The 25,016-nt window shown below is 42.4% G+C and overlaps 1 protein-coding gene across 3 annotated transcripts in view; it reads left to right on the forward strand.

Annotated features, from left to right (window-relative positions):
- The first annotated feature begins 5,614 nt into the window (after nucleotides 1–5,614).
- Nucleotides 5,615–25,016, forward strand: part of LOC139583349 (guanine nucleotide-binding protein G(olf) subunit alpha-like) — a 67,501-nt gene continuing 48,099 nt past the window's right edge. The window contains exons 1-4 of one of the 3 annotated variants that reach the window (XM_071414318.1): nucleotides 5,615–6,364; nucleotides 16,383–16,455; nucleotides 17,542–17,596; nucleotides 17,779–17,898. In XM_071414318.1, the coding sequence (XP_071270419.1) occupies nucleotides 5,935–6,364; nucleotides 16,383–16,455; nucleotides 17,542–17,596; nucleotides 17,779–17,898 (678 nt within the window). In that variant the 5' untranslated portion in view covers nucleotides 5,615–5,934. Of the gene's footprint in view, nucleotides 6,365–15,380; nucleotides 16,151–16,382; nucleotides 16,456–17,541; nucleotides 17,597–17,778; nucleotides 17,899–25,016 lie in introns of those variants that run through there. The other 2 variants (XM_071414317.1, XM_071414320.1) reach the window with 2 other exon arrangements.

Here is a 25,016-nt window from a genome sequence, read left to right on the forward strand (position 1 = left end):
CCTGGCAGAGTTGTGCAGACTCAGGACAACTGAGCTTTGGAGGAATATGCAGATTTAAAGAGGAGTCCGTAATTTGCTTTCTAATGATCATGATCCTTTCCTCAAAGAAGTTCATGAATTTATTACTGCTAAAGTGAAAGCCATCCTCTCTTGGGGAATGCTGCTTTTTACTTAGCTTTGCGACAGTATCAAAAGGAAATTTTGGATTGTTCTTATTTTCCTCAATTAAGTTGGAAAAATAGGATGATCGATCAGCAGTGAGGGCTCTTCGATACTGCACGGTACTGTCTTTCCAAGCTAGTCGGAAGACTTCCAGTTTGGTGTGGCGCGATTTCCGTTCCAATTTTCTGGAAGCTTGCTTCAGAGCTCGGGTATTTTCTGTATACCAGGGAGCTAGTTTCTTATGACAAATGTTTTTAGTTTTTAGGGGTGCAACTGCATCTAGGGTATTGTGCAAGGTTAAATTGAGTTCCTCAGTTAGGTGGTTAACTGATTTTTGTCCTCTGACGTCCTTGAGTAGGCAGAGGGAGTCTAGAAGGGCATCAAGGAATCTTTGGGTTGTCTGAGAATTTATAGCACGACGCGACGATTTATAGCACGACGCGCTTTTGATGGTCCTTGGTTGGGGTCTGAGCAGATTATTTGTTGCGATTGCAAACGTAATAAAATGGTGGTCCGATAGTCCAGGGTTATGAGGAAAAACATTAAGACCCACAACATTTATTCCATGGGACAAAACTAGGTCCAGAGTACGACTGTGGCAGTGAGTAGGTCCAGAGTCGATGATGGCTCCGAAACCTTTTGGAGTGGGTCTGTGGACTTTTCCATGTGAATATTAAAGTCACCAAAAATTTGAATATTATCTGCTATGACTACAAGGTCCGATAGGAATTCAGGGACCTCGGTGAGAAACGCTGTATATGGCTCAGGAGGCCTGTAAACAGTAGCTATAAAAAGTGATTGGGTAGGCTGCATAGATTTCATGACTAGAAGCTCAAAAGACAAAAACTTGTTTCTTTTTGTAAATTGAAATGTGCTATCGTAAATGTTAGCAACACCTCCGCCTTTGCGGGATGCACGGGGGATATGGTCACTAGTGTAACCAGGAGGTGAGGCCTCATTTAACACAGTAAATTCATCAGGCTTAAGCCATGTTTCAGTCAGGCCAACCACATCAAGATTATGATCAGTGATTAGTTCACTGACTATAACTGCCTTTGAAGTGAGGGACCTAACATTAAGTAGCCCTATTTTGAGATGTGAGGTATCACGATCTCTTTCAATAATGGCAGGAATGGAGGAGGTCTTTATTCTAGTGAGATTACTAAGGCGAACACCGCCATGTTAAGTTTTGCCCTACCTAGGTCAAGGCACAGACACGGTCTTAATGGGGATAGCTGAGCTGACTACACTGACTATGCTAGTGACAGACTCCACTAAGCTGGCAGGCTGGCTAACAGCCTGCTGCCTGGCCTGCACCCTACTCTGTGGAGCATTTATTTGGGCTGTAATTTCTGAGGCTGGTAACTCTAATGAATTTATCCTCTGCAGCAGAGGTAACTCTGGGTCTCCATTCCTGTGGCGGTCCTCACGAGAGCCAGTTTCATCATAGCGCTTGATGGTTTTAGTGACTGCACTTGAAGAAACCTTCAAAGTTCTTGAAATGTTTCGTATCGACTGACCTTCATGCCTTAAAGTAATGATGGACTGTTGTTTCTCTTTGCTTATTTGAGCTGTTCTTACCATAATATGGACTTTGTCTTTTACCAAATAGGGCTTTCTTCTGTATACCACCCCTACCATGTCACAACACAACTGATCGGCTCAAACGCATTAAGGAAAGAAATTCCACAAATTAACCTTTAAGAAGGCAAACCGGTTTATTGAAATGCATTCCAGGTGACTACCTCATGAAGCTACCTCAGGCCAAGAGTGTGCAAAGCTGTCATCAAGGCAAAGGGTGGATATTTGAAGAATCTCAAATAAATAATATATTTTGATTTGTTTAACACTTTTTTGGTTGCTACATGATTCCATATGGCTTATTTCATAGTGTTGATGTTTTCACTATTATTCTACAATGTAGAAAATAGTAAAAATAAAGAAAAACCCTTGAATGGTTATGTGTTCTAAGACTTTTGACCGGTAGTGTATATTTAAAACCAAATACTTTTACTAAAGTAGTATTTTACTGGGTGACTTTCACTCTTCTGTCATTTTCTGTTAATGTAGCTTTACTTTTACTCAAGTATGACAATTGAGTACTTTTCCCACCACTGAGTGTACTGACAGTGACTGTGATTATACAACGGGTGGGTCTAATCCTGAATAGTGATTGGTTAAAGCCGCATTCCAGCTGGTGTCTATTCCACAAGTTACCAACAGCTAATCTGTGACGTTAAAATGCCTATTTACTCTGTTCAATCTGACTGCGCAATCCACTGTATCATTAGCCCAGCCAGGCAATTTATAAACTTGATCTCCACTATAAAAAGCATCAAGATGTATACAGATAAAGTCAAAACAGACATAAATATGCCCTTAAATCAGAATGTACTATTCTGCATAAAATAATGACTGTCTTCTGCACGGACATACAAACCTGAGCCTGACAGGTTCTCTCCAGCGTAGTCTAAGGATGAAGGATATATAACCAAATTGAATAGTTTCTTCCTCGTATAAACATGTATCATATCTAGATATGTATCTGATATACCTGAAAGAGAAAGATACCCCCCAGTGGATACATAGTGTTTTGGAATGAAAATTGTTTACCTATTAGGTAACTCAGCATCTGACTGCAGTTAAGGTTACCCAGAGTAGCTAACGCTAACATTAGCTGCTAGAGAAAAAAAAGGTTTGCTAATGAAAGCTAGCTACATAAATAACGTTAGTTAGCTACACGTGCACACACCAATGATTAGCTAATCCCCAGCAGTAGCTACAGTTGAAGTCGTAATTTTAAATACACTTAGGTTGGAGTCATTAAAACTTGTTTTTCAACCACTCCACAAATTTCTGGTTTAACAAACTACAGTTTTGGCAAGTCGGTTAGGACATCTACTTTGTGCATGACACAAGTCATTTTACCAACAATTGTTTACAGACAGATTATTTCACTTAAAATTCACTGTATCACAAATCCAGTGGGTCAGAAATTTACATACACTAAATTGACTGTGCCTTTAAACAGCTTGAAAAATTCCAGAAAATTATGTCATGGCTTTAGAAGCTTCTGATAGGCTAATTGACATAATTTGAGTCAATTGGAGGTGTCCCTGTGGATGTATTTCAAGGCCTATCTACAAACTCAGTGCCTCTTTGCTTGACATCATGGGAAAATTAAAAGAAATCAGCCAAGACCTCAGAAAAAAATGGTAGACCTCCACAAGTCTGGTTCATACTTGGGAGCAATTTCTAAATGCCTGAAGGTACCACGTTCATCTGTAGAAACAACAGTACGCAAGTATATACACCATGGGACCACGCAGCCGTCATACCGCTCAGGAAGGAGACAAGTTCTGTCTCCTAGAGATGAACACACTTTGGTGCGAAAAGTGCTAATAAATCACAGAACAACAGCAAAGGACCTTGTGAAGATACTGGAGGAAACAGGTACAAACGTATCTATATCCACAGTAAAACGAGTACTATATCAACCTAACCTGAAAGGCCGCTCAGCAAGGAAGAAGCCACTGCTCCAAAACCTCCATAAAAAAGCCAGACTACGGTTTGCAACTGTACATTGGGATAAAGATCGTACTTTTTGGAGAAATGTCCTCAGGTTTGATGAAACAAAAATAGAACTGTTATGCCATAATGACCATCGTTATGTTTGGAGGGAAAAGGGGGAGGCTTGCAAGCTGAAGAACACCATCCCAACCGTGAAGCACGGGGGTGGCAGCATCATGTTGTGGGGATGCCTTGCTGCAGGAGGGACTGGTGCACTTCACAAAATAGATGGAATCATGAGGTAGGAAAATGATGTGGATATATTGAAGCAACATCTCAAGACATCAGTCAGGAAGTTAAGGCTTGGTTGCAAATGGGTCTTCCAAATGGACAATGACCCCAAGCAAACTTCCAAAGTTGTGGCAAAATGGCTTAAGGACAACAAAGTCAAAGTATTGGAGTGGCCATCAAAGCCCTGACCTCAACCCTATAGAAGATTTGTAGGCAGAACTGAAAAAGCGTGTGCGAGCAAGGAGGCCTACAAACCTGACTCAGTTACACCAGCTCTGTCAGGAGGGATGGACCAAAATTCATCCAACTTATTGTGGGAAGCTTGTGGAAGGCTACCCGAAACGTTTGACCCAAGTTAAACAATTTAAAGGCAATGCTACCAAATACTAATTGAATGTATGTGAACTTCTGACCCACTGGGAATGTGATGAAAGAAATAAAAGCCTAAATAAATCACTCTACTATTATTCTGATATTTCACATTCTTAAAATAAAGTGGTGATCCTAACTGACCTAAAACAGGGAATTTTTACTAGGATTAAATGTCAGGAATTGTGAAAATCTGAGTTTAAATGTATTTGGCTAAAGTGTATGTAAACTTCCGATTTCAACTGTAGCTATCTAGGTAAATACATTTGGCCAACTCATTGTCCTCATCTCCCTTCTTAGTGGCTTATTAATGCGCCTCACAAACTATGATATCTAGCTATTTAGAAAGTTAGTTAACCCATACAGCACGTTAGATAGCTAGCTGATTTGCTAACTATGTTTTCCCGCCTTGTATCTAGTCTAGATATTTAGCTATCCACTTCTGTCTGTGTTGTAACGTTAGCTAGCTAGCTAGTTAGCATCTGCATTCTAGAGAGAAGTCTAGAGAAAACAATAGTTTGCGACCTGATTAGACTACAAAATGTTTAGAAAATTATTCTGACAAAAATGTGTATTTACAGTCCCCACACTCCTTGTCCTCAGTTTTTTTTTTTTTAAGTTGTCGCTGTGCTGTATGGCAACTGTGTGGTCGTGAGGAGTAAACGGTGCAAATGGCTCACAGTCGCGTGTCCCCCTAGCACTTGTGCAGTAACGTTGTCAAAGAAGAAATGGCGTTTAAAATATCCAATTCAAATTGTTATAAATTCAGTTGTTAAATTGTGCACTCATGAGATTACAGGCTGTTTTCAGTCATATTTTGCCTGTCAGAACATCTGACAATTTAACAAGATAAATATTATTTTACTGTGGATATTTCCATTATGCCACCATAATCAATATAGGCAATGCAATAAATTATTATTTCATGGATCTCGTGTTTTCAATGAGCACAGCAAGCTAGCGGATGAACTAAACATAGCCCAATTTGGGAAATAGCGGCCACAACGGACGGATCCGGTAACGCCCGTAATTCGATGTCCATGGACGTCACGTGCTGAGTCGGGTAGCTCTCCGGGAACAGGGTTGGAGAACCCTGTTCTATAACGACATGCTGTTCAATAGGCTACATCTGTCGGTACAAACTTTGATTGAGGAAATGATGGCATTACACCACTGGATCCACTACCCGGCTCTAGCGCTGCTGTAATGCAGTCCCTGCTCCTGCAGGCGTTGGGTTCTAGCTTGGCTTGGCTCCAGTGCGCATGTACTAATTGGCTCCTGAAACAGGAACTAGCAAGATGTCAGCCCCCACGAATGCGACCATGAGTAGAGTACTTGAAAACAATGGTCGGCCATCTTGGAGGCTGTCTCTAGTTCTTATTATAGCTCAGCGAATCTAATTACGGGCTGACTGTCATTAACAGACGGGACAAAATGCAAAATTGTCCAGAATCGTGATTAGATAACATCTCCAGTTGGAATTTCACACACATCCCAGGACAGGGGAAATACCGCAATGAGGACAGGTATCATCTCTTGAGGATTTTTTAAATTTTAATCTGAATTATTCGTTTACATTTTTACTAAGGAACAAACACGACAATGGGACTGTGCTATAGCCTGCGTCCTAGTCTTGACGAACCCGGTGATACCGAGCAGCCGGCGGACACCTCTGTACCGTTACGCTCCAAGGACCTTGATCACGAGGATACAGAGGCATATAATGACATGTCACGGTGCCGTCGTTGTTTGTGTCACCGCAGGGGCCCTGGCAAAGGCAAACCATTTGCGGGAGATGCCCGTCGATGGGACACGACTGACGGCGTGCCCATACAGAATGGGGGCGGTGGGGGAGCAGACCGCAGCCAGCGACAGCAATTGCTGCAGAAAACGCTCAGCAAACAGAAAAACAAGGACAAAAAGTTATCGGAGGAGATCAAAAAACAGGCGAAGAAAGTCAGTAAACATATCGATCTAACTCTGAAGGAGCAACAACGGGAATACGAGCAGACTCATCGTCTGCTTTTACTTGGTAGGTGGGAGATGGTAAGGTTGGGGCCAATAAATTGACCAGCCAAGTGCTCTTGTGTATCACATTTCAGCCCTGAAATAACGTTTCCCGTATTTAATTTCGGATGTCCTGACTTAGGTCAGGTGCGAACGGGAGGCTGTAGGGTAGGCTTATGAGGTATGTTATCCTTCTGCAATCAACGTGCCACAAAGTCAAATCAATGAGATATATGATTTGGCTATATTAGCTCTATCAAATGGAACAGAATAGACGTGTGAGTAGCTTCTATTCCACTTCTATCATATCCGCATATCCAGTTCGATAACCTCTCAACCCTGTGCACAATTCGCGCGCAATCAAGATATGGTAAACGTCTCGGGCAATTAATGCACGGCTACCTCTAACACGTGGTGTCTTGATGGTCACCAGGCTTATGGTCACTAGTTCTCCTCTACCAATTAATGAGTCTGTTATATTCAAAATATGTAGCCTACCAGTGATGTACTTGGAGTTAAATGTAACAGGCCTACATAATGCAAAGGGCTCATCGTTATCAGTGCACCAATGCTGTACAAGAGGCAACAGAAAATAAAGAGACACTTCACCCAGCAACTTCAAATAATATTTTCAGTCACTAAAGCCCATAAAGATCATAATTATACCCTGAAGTTGTGGCATTGCCTTATATTGACCATGTAATATGGCTTAGCCTAGTGGTTAGAGCATTGGGCCAGTAACTGAAAAGTTGCTGGATTGAATCCCCAAGCTGACAAGGTAAAAAATCTGTCTTTAAAAAATACATGTATTTAACTAGGCAAGTCAGTTAAGAACAAATTCTTATTTACAATGACAGCCTAGGAACAGTGGGTTAACTGCCTTGTTCAGGGGCAGAATGACAGATTTTACCTGGTCAGCTCGGGGATTCAATCTAGCAACCTTTTGGTTACTGGCCCAATGCTCTAACCACTAGACTACCTGTTGCCCCTGAACAAGGCAGTTATCCCACTGTTCCCCGGTAGGCTCTTTGTAAATAAGAATTTGTTCTTAAATTACTTGCCTAGTAAAATAATAATAATTATTTTGAAATATGAGGCTCAGTGTTTCCCCTATATTCATTTAGCAGCGACGGGCCACTGCTGCTAAATCGTTGCCGCCACTCCCAAAAATATGATAATTGTTTGTAGAATTGCAAAAATAACAACTTTGATTCTTGCGATACAGGCATTTGGAACATCGCTCTTAAACATACATTCAAATTAATGAAATATATCTCCCAGCCCTACATGACAACATGCGTGCCACTTTTAAAGTATTTCAAACTTAATTTAAAACCAAAGAAGAACACAAGACTACTGTAGCCTACCACATGCATCCACACAGATACTTTCATCCAGTCCCATGCATTCCAAATCAAGCATGGAATCAGTGCTTTCTAACAATGTCACAAGGACAGCCCCTTGTGTAACCTAGCCTGGTCCCAGATCTGTTTGTGAAGTCTTGCCTTAACGTGACAATGATCATATAGGAGTTGGCAAGACTGCACTAACAGATCTGGGACCAGAATATGTGTAACCGTCAGTGGTCGATCGCAGCATTCCAAAATCTAGTTTATCAAAGACCAAGAGGCACACATCAAATACTGCTTAACTAACAGTGGTAGTAGGCCCAGTGAATGGGACCAGCAACTGTCATGGAACAACAGTCAGTCAGTTCCCCTTATAACCTCAGATGGAGTCTAGATTTCAAATGAGGGTAGCAATCTGTATTTGCTGTTTTTGAATCAAAAAGTAATTTGTTTGTCCAATGACAGAATTATCCTTTTATTGACAGCGTGCAGTAAAAATAAGAAAATACTTGCTGACCATAACACTCACAACTATCACATGATAGTTCATGTTATTATACAGTGTAAGCTGTAGCAGTTTACTGCTGAAACGACAAGCACACTAGATTTGACACCATTCCTCTGCTTTTTATTTGGAAGGGAAGTCGAAGGAAGGTGACAACTTCACTTAGGGTTATATGACTGGCGCCTAGCAACCGGAGGTATCAGGGTGTGTGTTCGTCTAAGGAATTTAACGTTTAGGTAGGTCGGAGGTGATCAGAGCTAACAGTCAGGTAATGTTTTGACCGTGTCAGACTCAGAACAGCATCAGCACTGATTCTAATCAAGTGTGTGTGTTATTCACAGTCACACTGAGGCATCCTATTTAGAATGTCAGTCAGTTTGCCATGGTAGTTTAGTTTTATTAAAAGGCAATCGAAGTTTTAGGCCTACCAATGGCAATTTCTTTGAATGATTACATAAAAGACAATCAGCATCTTCTTGCGTAACCTTCAATCATCCTGAAGTATTTCAGCATTCTTGATGGAGGCTGATCATCATTGGGAGCACAGGCAGGCATCATATGCCCAACACTTATCTGCTACACAACTTTCCACACTACCAAGCTGAGCTGAGCCAAACCAAGCTGGACTGTGCAGGCCTGGTTATGTATTCGCCATAGTTGCTGGAACTGGACAATGTGAAAAGGAAACATCACTGTATGGTTTGTGTCGGCATAAAAGTGTGAAAATGGTACGTGACCTGTTGGTAGTTTGCTGCTATCCAATCTCTGGGCTACCCTATGTGCATCTGAGCCTATTTTCAACCCCCACATGTACTTTCAGGTGGGGGACCAAGGCCTCCAAAGCAGCCTCTGGGAAAACAGACAGAATTTTGGACACACACACACACACACACACACACACACACACACACACACACACACACACACACACACACACACACAGGTGTGTCCAGATTCTACTACCCTGCTAGAACTCTATGATTGTGTATTTAGGTACTTCCCTTCACAGTATACACTTGCCCTGGCAAGTAGTATCACAGTTCTACAAATATGAATACTATACTTTGCTACTGCTAGCGTACTTTACTGCTGGCATGTTGGTCTGTCTATAACCAAATAAGGGCTGAGATGATTAGGATTAGTTCTATTCTCTCCTTGACCAACAACTCCTAATTCTACTGTATGCACGTCTCATCCCATCTTATGATATCCTGTTTATTGAGAGTGAGGTCCATCCTTGTGTCAAGTTGCCATATATAGAAGCAAGTGGGAATAGTCCAAAGTCTGTGCTATTTTTGCTGCCGGTCCGTCCCATAAACCCTTCACCATCTTGCTTTCTCTGTCTCGTGGCCTGATTATGGCAGCCACGTTTTCAGGTATTGGGATGTTTAATTTCTGGGATGGTCAATGATAAGAGATAGAGGGGAAGGCTTTACCTTAGAGTACCATATGTTCATTGCTTATTCATACAGCACATATCCCTTAGTTATGAAGATGGGAGTTTGAGTTCAAGTGGTGTGTGTGTACATACATGTGTGTGTTTACCTGTGAGTGTGGTGGAGCAAGTTTGTGAGGCAGCAAATGGAATTGTGCACATATGTGTACAGTGTTAGTTTGTTTGTGTGTTTTCTGCATGCTAAGTGGCAGGTTGGCTCTGTTATCATTCCATATCAGAGCAGCAGTGAGAGGCTCAGAGCGAGAGAGACACTCCAGGAGGCTATTTTTAGCCCATATTCAGATAGAATCTGGGTTACGGAATTTCAAGAAATGGAACAGAGATGCTCTCAAGCAGGTTCAGGTTCTATCCAAATATGCAAATGTTCTGAGGTCAGTGGGAAAATATCCTACGCCCTCAAGTAGCTACGATTCACCTGAATGGATATAGCGGCCATCTTTTGAAAATGTAACACTAAAGTCATATACGTTGCATTTAACCTTCTAAGTGAGTAAGAAATCCACAATTGAGAGCTCCTAAAAACATGATATCTTCAGGGTTAGGGTAGCCAATCAGTTCCGTTCTTCCCGTTTTCACCTAAGTGTAATATTAATTAAGGATCATTCTGAGGTAAGAACATGCTGTGTGAAAAGGCCAAACATGTCCCCAAAAGGTTTTATCTAAAGTACCAGTCAAAAGTTTGGATACACCTACTCATTCAAGGGGTTCTCTTTATTTGTACTATTTTCTACATTGTAGAATAATAGTGAATACATAAAACTATAAAGTAACACATATGGAATCATGTATTAACCAAAAAAGTGTTATATATTTTATATTTGAGATTCTTAAAAGTGGCCAGTGATGATAGCTTTGCACACTCTTGGCATTCTCTCAACCAGCTTCATGAGGTAGTCACCTGGAATGCATTTCAATTAACAGGTGTGCCTTGTTAAAAGTACATTTTTGGTATTTCCTTCTTAATGTGTTTGAGCCAATCAGTTGTGTTGTGATAGGGCTATCTTCTGTATACCAACCCTACCTTATTTGGCAAAAGACCAGGTCCATATTATGGCAAGAACAGCTCAAGTAAGCAAAGAGAAACAGAACAGTCCATCATTATTTTAAGACATGAAGGTCAGTCAATCCGGGAAAATTTAGTTCCATTTTTTTTTTGTATATTGTTCAAGCCTTGGTGGCATTTCTCTGTTTGGTAATAGGAAAAATAGGACTATCATTCTATTTACATTTTGGTCAGCAGACACTGGTCAGGTTATTGGGACAAAAACCTCCTCCTAACTACTGATCTCTTCTAACATCCTTTAATGTTCCTTGACGGCAACGTCCCTAATCAGTTTTCTCCCTCAGTCACTAGACCAGTAGATCTGACCTGGGAGTTTCCTCAAAACCGGAGAATATGATTCACTATATAGAGTGCCAAAGTCAGCAGCCAAACGTCTGTTGGTTACACTTAACTGGAGACATAAGTTACGAAGGTTACATATTGCTTTTATAATAGTAATGTAACAGATTTCATTTTGGGGGGGGGGGGCATTTTTGTGTTTATGTCAACTGACTCATCAGATAAAATGTCTTGAGGTAAGCAAGTTGGCTATCGTTAAACCTTGGTTTATTTCCAACTGTTTAAAAGCTGATACCAGTCCAGCATCCAGATATATTTATGACATCTATAACATAATTACCACGACATGTAGCTCTTTCTACAAAGGGTTCAAGTTAAGGTGACTTAATTATGGTGTGCCATTTGTAAAGATATGTCATTCCTGGGAATGGTTTCACTTGCTCAGTCCTGTGTCCAACTCTGGCCAGACAGACAGTGGTGTTGATGACCTCATCAGACCTCTCTTACACCTACCGTTATCTGGGGAGAAAATGTGCGTCCTGTTTTCTGGCCATATTTTTACTCTCGCTTTCTAAATTGGGCCCCACCGTCCTGCGGATACTAGCCTGGGGCTGTCCAGCGGGATTTGAAAGTTCATCTCGAACAAAAACAAAACGAAAGATCACACACCAGGAATGTGTGACAAAGGACAGTAATATCCCAAACGCACTCATTTTGGCCACTAGCCTACTGACAGACCGCACTGTTTTTAGCCTGCTGACCGACCGCATTGTTTTTAGCCTACTGACAGACCGCACTGTTCTTAGCCTGCTGACAGACCGCCCTGTTTTTAGCCTACTGACAGACCGCACTGTTTTTAGCCTACTGACAGACCGCCCTGTTTTTAGCCTACTGACAGACCGCCCTGTTTTTAGCCTACTGACAGACCGCCCTGTTCTTAGCCTGCTGACAGACCGCCCTGTTTTTAGCCTGCTGACAGACCGCCCTGTTCTTAGCCTGCTGACAGACCGCCCTGTTTTTAGCCTGCTGACAGACCGCACTGTTTTTAGCCTGCTGACAGACCGCACTGTTTTTAGCCTGCTGACAGACCGCACTGTTCTTAGCCTGCTGACAGACCGCCCTGTTTTTAGCCTGCTGACAGACCGCCCTGTTCTTAGCCTGCTGACAGACCGCCCTGTTTTTAGCCTGCTGACAGACCGCCCTGTTCTTAGCCTGCTGACAGACCGCCCTGTTTTTAGCCTGCTGACAGACCGCCCTGTTCTTAGCCTGCTGACAGACCGCCCTGTTTTTAGCCTGCTGACAGACCGCCCTGTTTTTAGCCTGCTGACAGACCGCCCTGTTTTTAGCCTGCTGACAGACCGCCCTGTTTTTAGCCTGCTGACAGACCGCACTGTTTTTAGCCTGCTGACAGACCGCCCTGTTCTTAGCCTGCTGACAGACCGCCCTGTTTTTAGCCTGCTGACAGACCGCACTGTTTTTAGCCTGCTGACAGACCGCCCTGTTCTTAGCCTGCTGACAGACCGCCCTGTTTTTAGCCTGCTGACAGACCGCCCTGTTTTTAGCCTGCTGACAGACCGCCCTGTTTTTAGCCTGCTGACAGACCGCCCTGTTCTTAGCCTGCTGACAGACCGCCCTGTTCTTAGCCTACTGACAGACCGCCCTGTTCTTAGCCTACTGACAGACCACCCTGTTTTTAGCCTACTGACAGACCGCCCTGTTTTTAGCCTGCTGACAGACTGCTCTTCTCGTAGATGCACCCTCAACTTGCTTTTGCAATTTGCAAGTTTACCTGATCAATAGTAACCTGTAGATCTCCTGGGTCGAGTTCAGTAGGGCACACCGTAGTGAAGTGTTTTGGAAAAAGAAGTCCAATCAGTAACGCAAATTTTGGTTAAGTCCAGGTAGTCCCTCCCTGTGTCAAGCCGTTTTCTTCCATTTGGTGCCTAAAGAATATGGCCCTGTACAGGGCCTGTTGGGAATCTCATATGGTTAACTTTTAGAAAGCTAGTTAGCATTCCAGATATCTTCTTAATCTCTAACCATATCTGTGTACTCACTGGAAACAGAAAGAATGCACCTGACTAAAGATAGACTGGAAACCTGTTTTCTAGTCTAAGGTAGCCTATGACCTGAACATATATTATCCTCATACCCAATACATTTTTATCCAGGGAACAAGGAGGAGGGGGGAAAGTCATACAGTCATGGCTCTCTCGTAAAGAACACCTGTTTTTCTTGACCATTCCCTTGTTGTAAATGCATATTGTCATCATGCATGCACACACACATTGAAGTGTAGTATTCATGCAAACCACAAGAGGGAGACAAAAGGCAATGTAAGACAACATGCAATGTGCTGATTTACATTGACACTGGCATTAAATAAATGTGTTTTTGTTACTCAACTCCTTGTGCCAAACAGGAAAAGAACTTGGGCACTGTAGCTCACTTAGTTGTATCGAAAAAGTTGACAAAAACCAAAATGAGTGACAGCAAAGATTGTCTTTACTCCCCATGGCCACTGTAGGGAGACATATAGTACATGACTCACTTCTGAATACATCTCTCAACAGTGCACTCAACCAACACACATTAACAGTTAGGAAGCTCAGCGGGCTAAATTTGCATCCAGAGGAACCACACTGGTCAACATTTGCATCTTGTTTTCATAATTTTTTTTTTTTTGGTACTGGAGAATCTTTCAATTGTTCTGGAGGCTGTAATGTTCTCGCCAGTGACACAGGTAGTCATCTGGTCTCACGGTTGACAGTTTTCCTCACACTACTTTTGGTATAATCCATGTTTTGATATGAGGTCTGAATTCTGTTTTTGACGTTTTGGAAATCAATCAATCGTTCAATCAATGTAATTCATTCTAGTCCTTCTGAGTCTAGTTTGCCACTGAAACAGTCAAACACATCTACCCCACTTACTTCAGATCACAAAGTACTACTTTAATCAGTGTACCAGTTGTCTTTCAATTAGTTCACTACATTTTAATCGGGTTTGAAAGGACTTCATTAGTGATTCATTTCCCCAACAATGCTTTCCTTTGAGGATGGCTTTTATTGGTTGTCAGAACATTTGTCTATTCATCCAACCTACCCCTTAAAATGACCCAGAAAGCTCCTCCATCCCATACAATTTGGGAGGTTGTCTTGGGCTCTCACTCACTACATGGACATCTGCTAGGACATAGACATTGATATGACCCAGAAAGCTCCTCCATCCCATACAATTTGGGAGGTTGTCTTGGGCTCTCACTCACTACATGGATATCTGCTAGGATATAGACACTGATATGTAAACTCCAACTTGTTTGCATATATTTCATTACATTTGCATTATGTCTTTTTTGTCCCTCAAAGGTTGAGGTACTTTTCTGTTATAGTCAACCTTTACATTCTCTACTATTATTATAGTTTGACATTTTGTTTTGCTACAGATTGAAGGTCATATACAGTAGTAGGCCTATGTCAAGTTAATACTTCAGAGAACTTTGAATAGCAGCCAACTATACATTTTTTCTTATTTGTTCAGATTTTGTAACTGTGTTATCATTTGGTCTCGTAATTTCAATATGGTTTGTGTGGTTATGCGTCTGGTGTGCGGCTTAGTGATATCCGGGATCCTTGGGACGTCCCTACCCTAAACGCTAACCTTAACCCCTACCCATACCCTTTCCATAACCCTTTCCACTGGGCATAGATGTCAAGGTATAGTTGTGATTGACATTTGGTTGAGTTGTCAACTAACTTGAATTTAAAGTGAAATCAACAAAAAAAATGCGCCATGCCATTGGATTTAGGTTAAAAGTTGGGTAAAAAAAGAGACGAAATAACCTTATGTTGTTGACTTTTTGCAAATCCAATCAGTTTTCCACGTGAGTTAACTTAACCATTTGAAATTACGACTGCAATAGGGTAGGGATCCTATATAGTGTATAGACCTGTTTGGTCGCGCGCTCTAGTTTAGCTCCATTTACCGGTGTTTGCGGGCGCCAGTGAAATGATTTACCCGCGTGAAGTGTATAAAGGAAACTATTTGTGGAAAACGCCATCAAGTGTCTGTCTGGTGCATCTTCTATTCTAGGTAGCCTATTCAATAATAACACAAATATAAACACGTTTTTGTAAACTATATTTAACTATATCAATTACCTTTTTTTAATGCTGAACATTCATTAGGCTATCCGGCGGGCCATTAGAGAGCTTCCAATACATTCAACAAGGCTTTGAATTATTCTCATGTTATTGTAGCCAATGTTTTTAATAGTGTAAATATGTAGGCTATATGTAAATACATTATATCATTAACATAATATATAGACCCGCCCATTAAAGAACTAAAGTGAAGCCAATGCCCCTCTATCACAGAGAGAGGAAGGCAAATATAGAAACCATATCAACGGGTAGTCTTAACTTTCCCTGGGGCCCCCATCCTTCTGAAGCGAAAGCTTTTGACGCACATTTACTAGATTAACGTAGGCTGTACTTTTTGTTTGTTCTACCGGTAAAAATCAAGATAAGTTGGTCGATAAAACATTTTTTTTGTTCAACTGGATATTCAAACAGTGGTATGGTGGCGCGCGCTTTGAGGTGTTTCTTTTTCGGTTCTGTGTGACTTCCTGGTGCTACAGAGAGAGGCAGTGCTGAGTTAAAAAGACAGAAACACAAACAGCATTTTAGAAAGGAAAAATAGAGAGTGGGAAGCAGGAGCGAGAGAGAGGAGCAGTTGGCTGGCTTCCAGATTCAGCCCCGCTCCACTCTTTGCATATTTATGAAATTAATGTATCTTTTTGTTCTATTTATGATGCACGTATTTATTAGAATCGACTGAATCTACTGGATTGGGTTTGACAAGGGGTTAAAACGAAATTGTAACGGGAAGGTTTTTCTCTGAACGACGGAGAAGTGGCGCACGGATTTATCGCCCCATTTGTTCTCATTTTATATTGAAAGAAGGATTTACATTAGCTGTTATTTTATACTTTCTGTTTACGAGAAGAGGTCAGCGGAAGATGGGTTGTTTGGGCAACAGCAAGACTGAAGATCAACGCATCGATGAAAAGGCACAAAGAGAAGCGAATAAAAAAATTGAGAAACAATTACAAAAGGAAAGACAAGCATATAAAGCCACACATCGACTGCTTTTATTGGGTAAGGTCCAGAAGGTGGATTTGATAAATGATATGTATCATGTATGTTTTCAGAGATTCGCACCCCAGCCCACATACGTTGACAGGTCTCGCAAGCGCTGACTGAATCTTCAGATGGATTGTAGCCTAATTCTCATGGATTTTAAACACCAGCATATGCGGCACCCAAGTATATTTTAATATTTTAGTGATAGCTCCAGGTCCTTATGTTAGATCTGTGTTTTATGTCGAAGGGGCTGGAGAGTCTGGGAAAAGCACGATTGTCAAGCAGATGCGGATTCTGCACGTCAATGGCTTTAACGCAGAGTAAGTACACGTTATTTCATATATTTGACCGCATTTACGTGCCAAATGTTGACGTATTCCTATTCTATGTGGATACTGTTGTGTATTAGAATATGTTTTCTTGTGGTAATTTCAATTTGTTCCATGCAAGAGAAGGAAATGACCGAGTGTTGGGTAGACGTTTCTTTGCGCTGTAGCACTGCAGTGTCCATCGGGAGTCATCGGGCCCAATGGTTTTAACAACAGCATGGCGACCAGCCTGCTATGTCCAACTGATTTCTAATAGCTGTCACAGAGATAAAGACGTCATATTATGTGGTCTAGATTCTGTGTGCCAAAACACTGGCAGATAAATGTTAGTCTTAGTTGCTATTACATTATAATGCGCAAGCCAACAAAAACATCTAAAAACTGAATTAATTGGCTGAAAAAACGGTTATACAAAAGTAACGTGTGCAGTGGTATTTTACAACGATGCTGAAACAATGTATCTGTAAGCCTTTCTATGGCCTATAATATCCCATCTAGACTTGGTTACATTATCGTTTGATTTGGTTACATTGTGCAATGTACTATATATAGTATTCTGTATAGGCTGTAGAGGTCTAATTTAATACGTTTTTTGAAAATCTGCCTCCTATTTATATATGTAATAATATCTTTGATATTATTTCAGCAAATGGACCAAGATACATATAGTCAATGCTTAATGTCCATCCACTTTTGTTGCTGAATGGGACAAATCTCTCTGAATATTGGGGTAGTGCTAACAGCCCACTGAATCAACTTGTTTCAAAATTACGTTGAACCAACGTGGAATAGACGTTTAATTATTGTCTGTGCCCAGTGGGAGGCTACTGTAATAGTATTATAAAGTAAACTTTCAAATAACATTTTAGCACAATACATAATTACTGTTAATTTACAAATGGTAAGTATGACCAAACAACCTATTATGCCTCTGATGGTTTGCATTAGTGGTCTGTGAGACATCCTCTTCTTTCTACAGGACAGCATAAAGGTTCCTTTTAATGAATCCAGCGATCACTTTTACATTATTCATTAATGCCTAACAGTCCTAATTCTATATGTTGTTTCTCCACCCAGAGAAAAGAAACAGAAGGTCCTGGACATCCGGAAAAATGTGAAGGATGCCATTGTGGTAAGTTGTAGGCTGTATGTAGCCTACTCAAATAAAAAGATGAGGTGCTGAGAATTGTATGATATAATGTACATGGTCACACCCGCTGAGATTATTTCCTGCAATCCCATTTGACTGATAGAAGGGCTTTTCCCCATGTATCCGACTTGATGTCTGTGTTTTTGTTTTTATCTGCTTTGTAGACGGTAGTTTCGGCGATGAGCACGTTAATACCCCCAGTTCCAATAGGTAACCCAGCGAACGAGTACAGAATTGACTACATCAAAAGTATAGCACCTCTCTCGGACTTCGACTACACAGAGGTAAGGGGCGACCGTCTGTCAAACTCTGACTGATCTATACATACATACATGCATGCATACATACATGTATACATACATACATACATACATACGTAGAGAGAGAGATATCTTTACAGCTTGTTAGTTATGCCCTGAGAAGCAACCTCGAGGCATTGATCAGGTCTTTGCTATTCATAGATTCATAGTGTATCCAACTCTGATTGAATTTACTCATTCAGTGGACAATCAAATACAAATGTTGTCTAAGTCTATTTGTAGTCAGGTTGCTCAAAGTGGAGTCTGTTTAAATGCTGATGCCAAATATACGGTGACTATGAAAAAAAGTTCTGCAAGCCTATACTGAAATAGCAGTCATCTAAAAAAAGCCACATTCACTAGTGTCCACTAGCTCCATTTGAGGGATTTTACGTTTGTTCTGAGAAATGTTCAGATCCTACATACGAAGGATAAGAGTCCATTCAAAACCATCACCTACTGGAACATAAGCTATATGATTAGGCAATTTAGAAATGAATGAACCATGGCAGGGTATATTTTTTAAGTTGTAAATGCTTTATTAAATTGTGAAATATGTATGATTACCTGAGCTCTGCAACACGTTCTGCAAACACCCAGTAGTAAGCCACGGTGGAATTACCTTAGATGATTTCTTTACTTTGGATTTGATTGAAAGGGCCTGACGTGGGCAAATAGATGTAATTACTTCTGGTGTTTGCTTCCAGTGATATCTCCCAGCTATGAATAGAATTTTATGAGTACACAATAAAACAAATACTTTGCTATATTTGACTGCCTGGAAATATACACTACATGACCAAAATGATGTAGACACCTGCTCGTCAAAGATCTGATTCCAAAATCATGGTCATTAATATGGAGTTAGTCCCCCCTTTGCTGCAGTAACAGGCTCCACTCTTCTGGGAAGGTTTTCCACTAGATGTTGAAACATTGCTGAGGGGACTTGCGTCCATTCAGCCACAAGCGCATTAGTGAGGTCGGCACTGGTGTTGGGTGATTAGGCCTGGCTCGCAGTCGGCATTCCAATTCATCCCAAAGGTGTTCGATTGGGTTGAGATCAGGGCTCTGTGAAGGCCAGTAAAGTTCTTCCACAGCAATCTTGACAAACCATTTCTGTATGGCCATCGCTTTGTGCATGGGGGCATTGTCATGCTGAAACAGGAAAGGGCCTTCCCCAAACTGTTGCCACAAAGTTGGAAGCACAGAATTGCCGTATGCTATAGTGTTAAGATTTTCCTTCACTGGAACTAAGGGGCGTAGCCCAAACCATGAAAAACAGACCGAGACCATTATTCCTCCTCCCACCAAACTTTACAGTTGGCACTATGGCTTCGGACAGGTAGCGTTCTCCTGGCCTCTGCCAGTTGGTGAAGCGTGATTCATCACTCCAGAGAATGCGGTTTCACTGCTGCAGCGTCCTATGGCGGCAAGGTTTATACCACTCCAGCCGAGACTTGGCATCTGCCATGGAAATCCATTTCATGTAGTTTGCGACAAAGTCTTGCGCTGACGTTGCTTCCAGAGGCAGTTTGGAAATCGGTAGTGAGTGTTACAACCGAGGACAGACCATTTTTACGCTCCACAGTTCGGCAATCAGTGGTCCCGTTCTGTGAGCTTGTGTGGCCTACCACTTCGCGTCTGAGCCGTTGTTGCTCCTAGACATTTCCACTTCACAGTAACAGCACTTACAGTTGACCGGGACAGCTCTAGAGGAGCAGAAATTTGACAAAATGACTTGGAAAAATGGCATCCTATGACTGTGACACATTGAAAGTCACTGAGCTCTTCAGTAAGGCCATTGAATTGCCAATGTTTGTCTACGGAGATTGCATGGCTGTGTGCTCGATGTTATACACCTGTCAGCAACGGGTGTGGCAGAAATAGCCGAAACCACTAATTTGAAGGGGTGTCCACATACTTTTGTGTATTTATAGTGTATCTACACAGTATATACCCTGTAAGAGTTCCTATTGGCTGTTGGTATTTGTTATTTTTTCTCTCCCCTTGGAATGTCCACAAAATCGGATATAGGTCCAAAACTTTGCTCCAATCAGGAACCTTGTTTTTTCAGACAGTGAATAAGGGTAAGCTGGCCCAGTGCGCAATCTGGACACATCTGTTGGACTAGATAAATACTAATCAACTGTTACATGATGAGTCGGCTTGCTAAAAAAAGCTTTTAGTAACCTAATTTTATTTTTGGGGGCGAGGGCGGAGTTTGGGGGAGCGCATCGTTAGCAATTTAAATCAAAGCTGTCCCTTCTCCCTCAAAAGGAATTGTTTGATGCCTTTTCTGAGTGCAGTGGGTCAAGGCAAGGCAGACAAAGCGTTGGTCTGTTTGTGCCGAGGTGTTACGAAAGATTCCAAACAGTCGATTCTTTTAGTGTCTCAGATTCCCTGTGTTGGGTCAGTGACGCTGCAGACGACATGAAACGACGATGAGAATAAGGGTCTGCTCCAGGGTTTGTTGATACTCTGTTATCTAATGCTTTTAACTGTGTACTCTGCAAGCGCTGATGAAGGTTGTTGTGATGTTGACAGTGGATTGCAGGAAACACTGATTTGTGAGTGGACCACAAGCATGAAATATGGGACTTTCAAAACTTTATTTGACCCCGAGATGAGGATATCTGTGACGTACGAGCTTCGGTTTCCGCGGTGCAGAATTTTTAAAAATTAGCTTTTTATAAGGGACCACTCTAAGAAGTAGTGGTACATGAAGTTTATTGCGTTGTGTGCGAAAAGATCCTCTCTTAATGTTGTTTTGAGTTAGATCTGGTGCTTTTGCTTTAACGTTCAAACTAATTAGATGTAAATTCATGAATTACATATTTTTTTGTCTGTCTTTAATTAGTTGAATTAGTCCTATTCTCTCTGGTTTTGCCCAGTTGTTGGCGGTATCTGTCCCGTCTCCGTCTGTGTTTTTGTCTGTGTATTCATACCAGTGGTGATCCATACTGTATACCAGTCAGTCAAAGATGGACAGTAGGAACAGTAGATTTTTTGGCTGCAACACAGGTTTCATTAATTAGGCCTATTATGTAAAGGCACATCGATTTCTGTTGGTAAACCAGCTGGCTAGTGGCTCAGACATGTGGACAAAGAGAGGCCCTCACAGCATTCAAACAAACATTCAACAAATGAATATTTTCCTCTAAAGCAGGTCCGTGTTTCATGTAGGGCCTCCTATGTCACATGTAAGGCCTTGTTTCTGCCGGGACTCAAAACACCCTTTGTCTACCACAGCAGAGATTTCAAAATGTAACTTCCCCACAAACCGTATAGAAAAAATGACAAAGAATAACTTTTAGCCTTGGCCTCCGCTGATGATTTGACAGTTGATGTGATGCTTTTGCTGCCATGCTATGCTACCTGTAGGCAAATGTAGATTCGTATTATCCAATTGCCGCCTGCATGTGTAACTTGTTAATGTTGCAAAAAAAAGGGAATTTCTAAGAAGAGCACTTGTCCAGTGTTTAAGTTGTTTCGCAAATGGGTTTGTTTAACCTCACGTTTTGTTGAATTTCACTTGAATTAATGAAATTATGCCCTCAACTTCATGCACCATGCCCACGAGAGAGAGAGCGCGTGAGAGACACACACACACACACACCCTTTCAAAATGGTTCCCTTCAGATTATTAAAACAATAACAAGCAGAGTTTCATACCATATGCTTTAATCACTACCCACCTGCACTCGTTGGTAATTGATAATCACAACCAGTTTATCATGCAGCGTGATAAAACAGAGTGAATGTGTCTTTATGTCTATCTCGTTTTTCAGAGATTGCTTGGCCATTATTTACGCTAAAATAAATATGGCAAAATATATGGCTTGTGTTGCTGCTGCCCTGGCTCAATGCTTATATTGGCAGTAGATGACATACCCTTGGTCTTAAAACACTGTGCTTTAAAACAATGCATCAGCAGTTGATTGCGGTTACATAATTGAAGAGCATACTTTTTAATTTTTTTCATCCATTCCAGGATTTCTTGTCATGGTGCCAGTAGCGGCTAGACTAGAATAATCTTAGATTGTTTTGGGGCCTGCCACTTGGCTCCAGTACATTCTCATGTGTTCAGTTTACTAGGCCTTTTTTCATCTGCCCAAAGCTGACGTTTGCCACTTCAATATGCAACATCACAACTATTCCTTCAAACATTTAATCTACTTGTGTCTATCTATTCTATGTAAACTATTGATGCAGGTATTAAGCTGTAACAATCAATTATATAAAACACACACTCCTGTTAATATCTCATGTAAATTACGGCAGCTACCAATGAAGACATTTATCTGAGACAACTACAGAAATGTCAGTACATTGGATTAATAAGGTTTGACCAATACGGTGAGAGCGCGGTATAAGGCCATAGGTATGAAACGGTTAAGGAACCGTAAGCTATGTGCACAACGTCCCGGTTGCTCTCTTTCATGGGCCCTTCCGTTAGAGGCAGTAAACTGCATACTGCATTTATTCACACTGTGTCATGAGCCTCCCTGAAACTGAGCCCTGAGGAGTGTCTTCTGCTTCTTTATATACACACACACACACACACACACAGTTTGATCATAGTAGGCCTCCTTTGTTAAGCCATTGGAAGAGGAGAGAGCCATTGGCGCTTAAAAGTCTTTTTCAGCTTGACGGCTGGACGAATCCTCCAGAGTGCAGGGGACAGGGTTGAGTGGTGGACGAATCCTCCAGAGTGTAGGGGACGGGGTTGAGTGGTGGACGAACCCTCCAGAGTGTAGGGGACAGGGTTGAGTGGTGGACGAACCCTCCAGAGTGTAGGGGACAGGGATGAGTGGTGGACGAACCCTCCAGAGTGTAGGGGACAGGGTTGAGTGGTGGACGAATCCTCCAGAGTGTAGGGGACAGGGTTGAGTGGTGGACGAATCCTCCAGAGTGTAGGGGACAGGGTTGAATGGTGGACGAACCCGCCAGAGTGTAGGGGACGGGGTTGAATGGTGGACGAACCCTCCAGAGTGTAGGGGACGGGGTTGAGTGGTGGACGAACCCTCCAGAGTGTAGGGGACGGGGTTGAGTGGTGGACGAACCCTCCAGAGTGTAGGGGACGGGGTTGAATAGTGGACAAACCCTCCAGAGTGCAGGGGACGGGGTTGAGTGGTGGACGAACCCGCCAGAGTGTAGGGGACAGGGTTGAGTGGTGGACGAACCCTCCAGAGTGTAGGGGACAGGGTTGAGTGGTGGACGAACCCTCCAGAGTGTAGGGGACAGGGTTGAGTGGTGGACGAACCCGCCAGAGTGTAGGGGACAGGGTTGAGTGGTGGACGAAACCCTCCAGAGTGTAGGGGACAGGGTTGAGTGGTGGACGAACCCGCCAGAGTGTAGGGGACAGGGTTGAGTGGTGGACGAACCCTCCAGAGTGCAGGGGACAGGGTTGAGTGGTGGACGAACCCGCCAGAGTGTAGGGGACAGGGTTGAGTGGTGGACGAACCCTCCAGAGTGTAGGGGACAGGGTTGAATGGTGGACGAACCCTCCAGAGTGTAGGGACAGGGTTGAATGGTGGACGAACCCTCCAGAGTGCAGGGGACAGGGTTGAATGGTGGATGAGATTAACACCATACACTACAGTATGGAGTAGTCTGGCTCCATGACTTCATTTGGCCGACATAGCATACATAGTATTTGTAAACAAAGTGAGATCAGTCATATGTTTTAGTTAGTAGGCCATTGATAGCAAGATGAAGAACGATAGGCTTTTTAATCCAAATTAAATGGGGAAGCAGGGAGCCTAGTGGTTAGAGCGTTGGGACAGTAACCGAAAGGATCGAATCCCCGAGCTGACAAGGTAAAAATCTGTCGTTCTGCCCCTGAACAAGGCAGTTAACTAACTGTTCCTAGGCCGTCATTGTAAATAAGAATTTGTTCTTAACTGACTTGCCTAGTTAAATAAAATAAAACATTTAAAAATGATAATTTGAGTCGCAGACCTCCAGTCTTGTCTGGGTAAGCCCGCCCTTCAGACAGACCTCAGCAATGACGTTTTGTAATGCTTGCTGAGGACACTGAATACTACTGTGTAACTGTCTCCCCACCCAAACATCCTTAAACCAAAATAGACCATTGATAATTGCAGATTAATCCGATATTTATCTGTTTTGGTTCTAAGAAGGTTCCCCGAAATGCCGTGTGACATGTTTGTCAACTTTTTTGGGCTATGGGGTGTTTATTGTCAGGCTAGGATTTCAATACATTCAGTCACCCACAGATCCAGTTCAGATCCATTCTTCTCTTTGTCAGCCAGTGACAAAATAATACAGCAGAATTGGTAACAGTACCAGATTTTCTCTTTCTTTTTCTTTCTTACTCTCTTGTCTCACTTGTTCTCTCACTATCTCTCTCTGTCTCTCTCTCGATCTCTTTCTGTGAATCCTTTGTCTGGGGCTCATTTGCTGCATCACCATTTCCTAACAGCAGAGATTTAGACCAGATTAGTCTACTCTACAGCATGGCATGGCACAGATAGGCAGTCAGTCAGGGAGTCAGACAGGCAGTCAGTCAGGGAGTCAGACAGTCAGGCAGACAGACTTGCAGGGAGTCAGGCAGACAGACAGACAGGCAGGCAGGCAGGCAGGCAGTCAGACAGTTGAGATATGCTTATGTTTTTCGACCAGAAAGTGGTTGTGCGCATCAGTATGTGTGTGCGTGTTTGACAGGAAGGGAGGTTTTGAAGTGTAGCAGGACGTAGCAGAGAGACGCAGGATCACGCCTCACTGGCGTTGTGACCAGCGCTGTGTCTCCCCTGACGATCTTGTCTGATGGTGTGTGTGTTCGAGAACTATTCGTTTTGTTGATGACTCATCGTAGTCTTATGTATGACAGTAAAGCTATACCTGGGCCAGAAACGCAGGCTCTGTAAAATGACTTGGTGCATATGTAACAGTTCAACTTTAGTACGTCCCCTCGCCCCGACCCGGGCGCGAACCAGGGACCCTCTGCACACAGACAAGTCACCCACGAAACATCGTTACCCATCGCTCCACAAAAGCCTTGCAGAGCAAGGGGAACCACTACTTCAAGGTCTCAAAGCGAGTGACGTAACCGATTGAAACGCTATTAGCGTGCACCACCG

Source organism: Salvelinus alpinus, chromosome 8 (assembly GCF_045679555.1).
Source record: "Salvelinus alpinus chromosome 8, SLU_Salpinus.1, whole genome shotgun sequence".
Classification (NCBI taxonomy): Eukaryota; Metazoa; Chordata; class Actinopteri; order Salmoniformes; family Salmonidae; genus Salvelinus; species Salvelinus alpinus.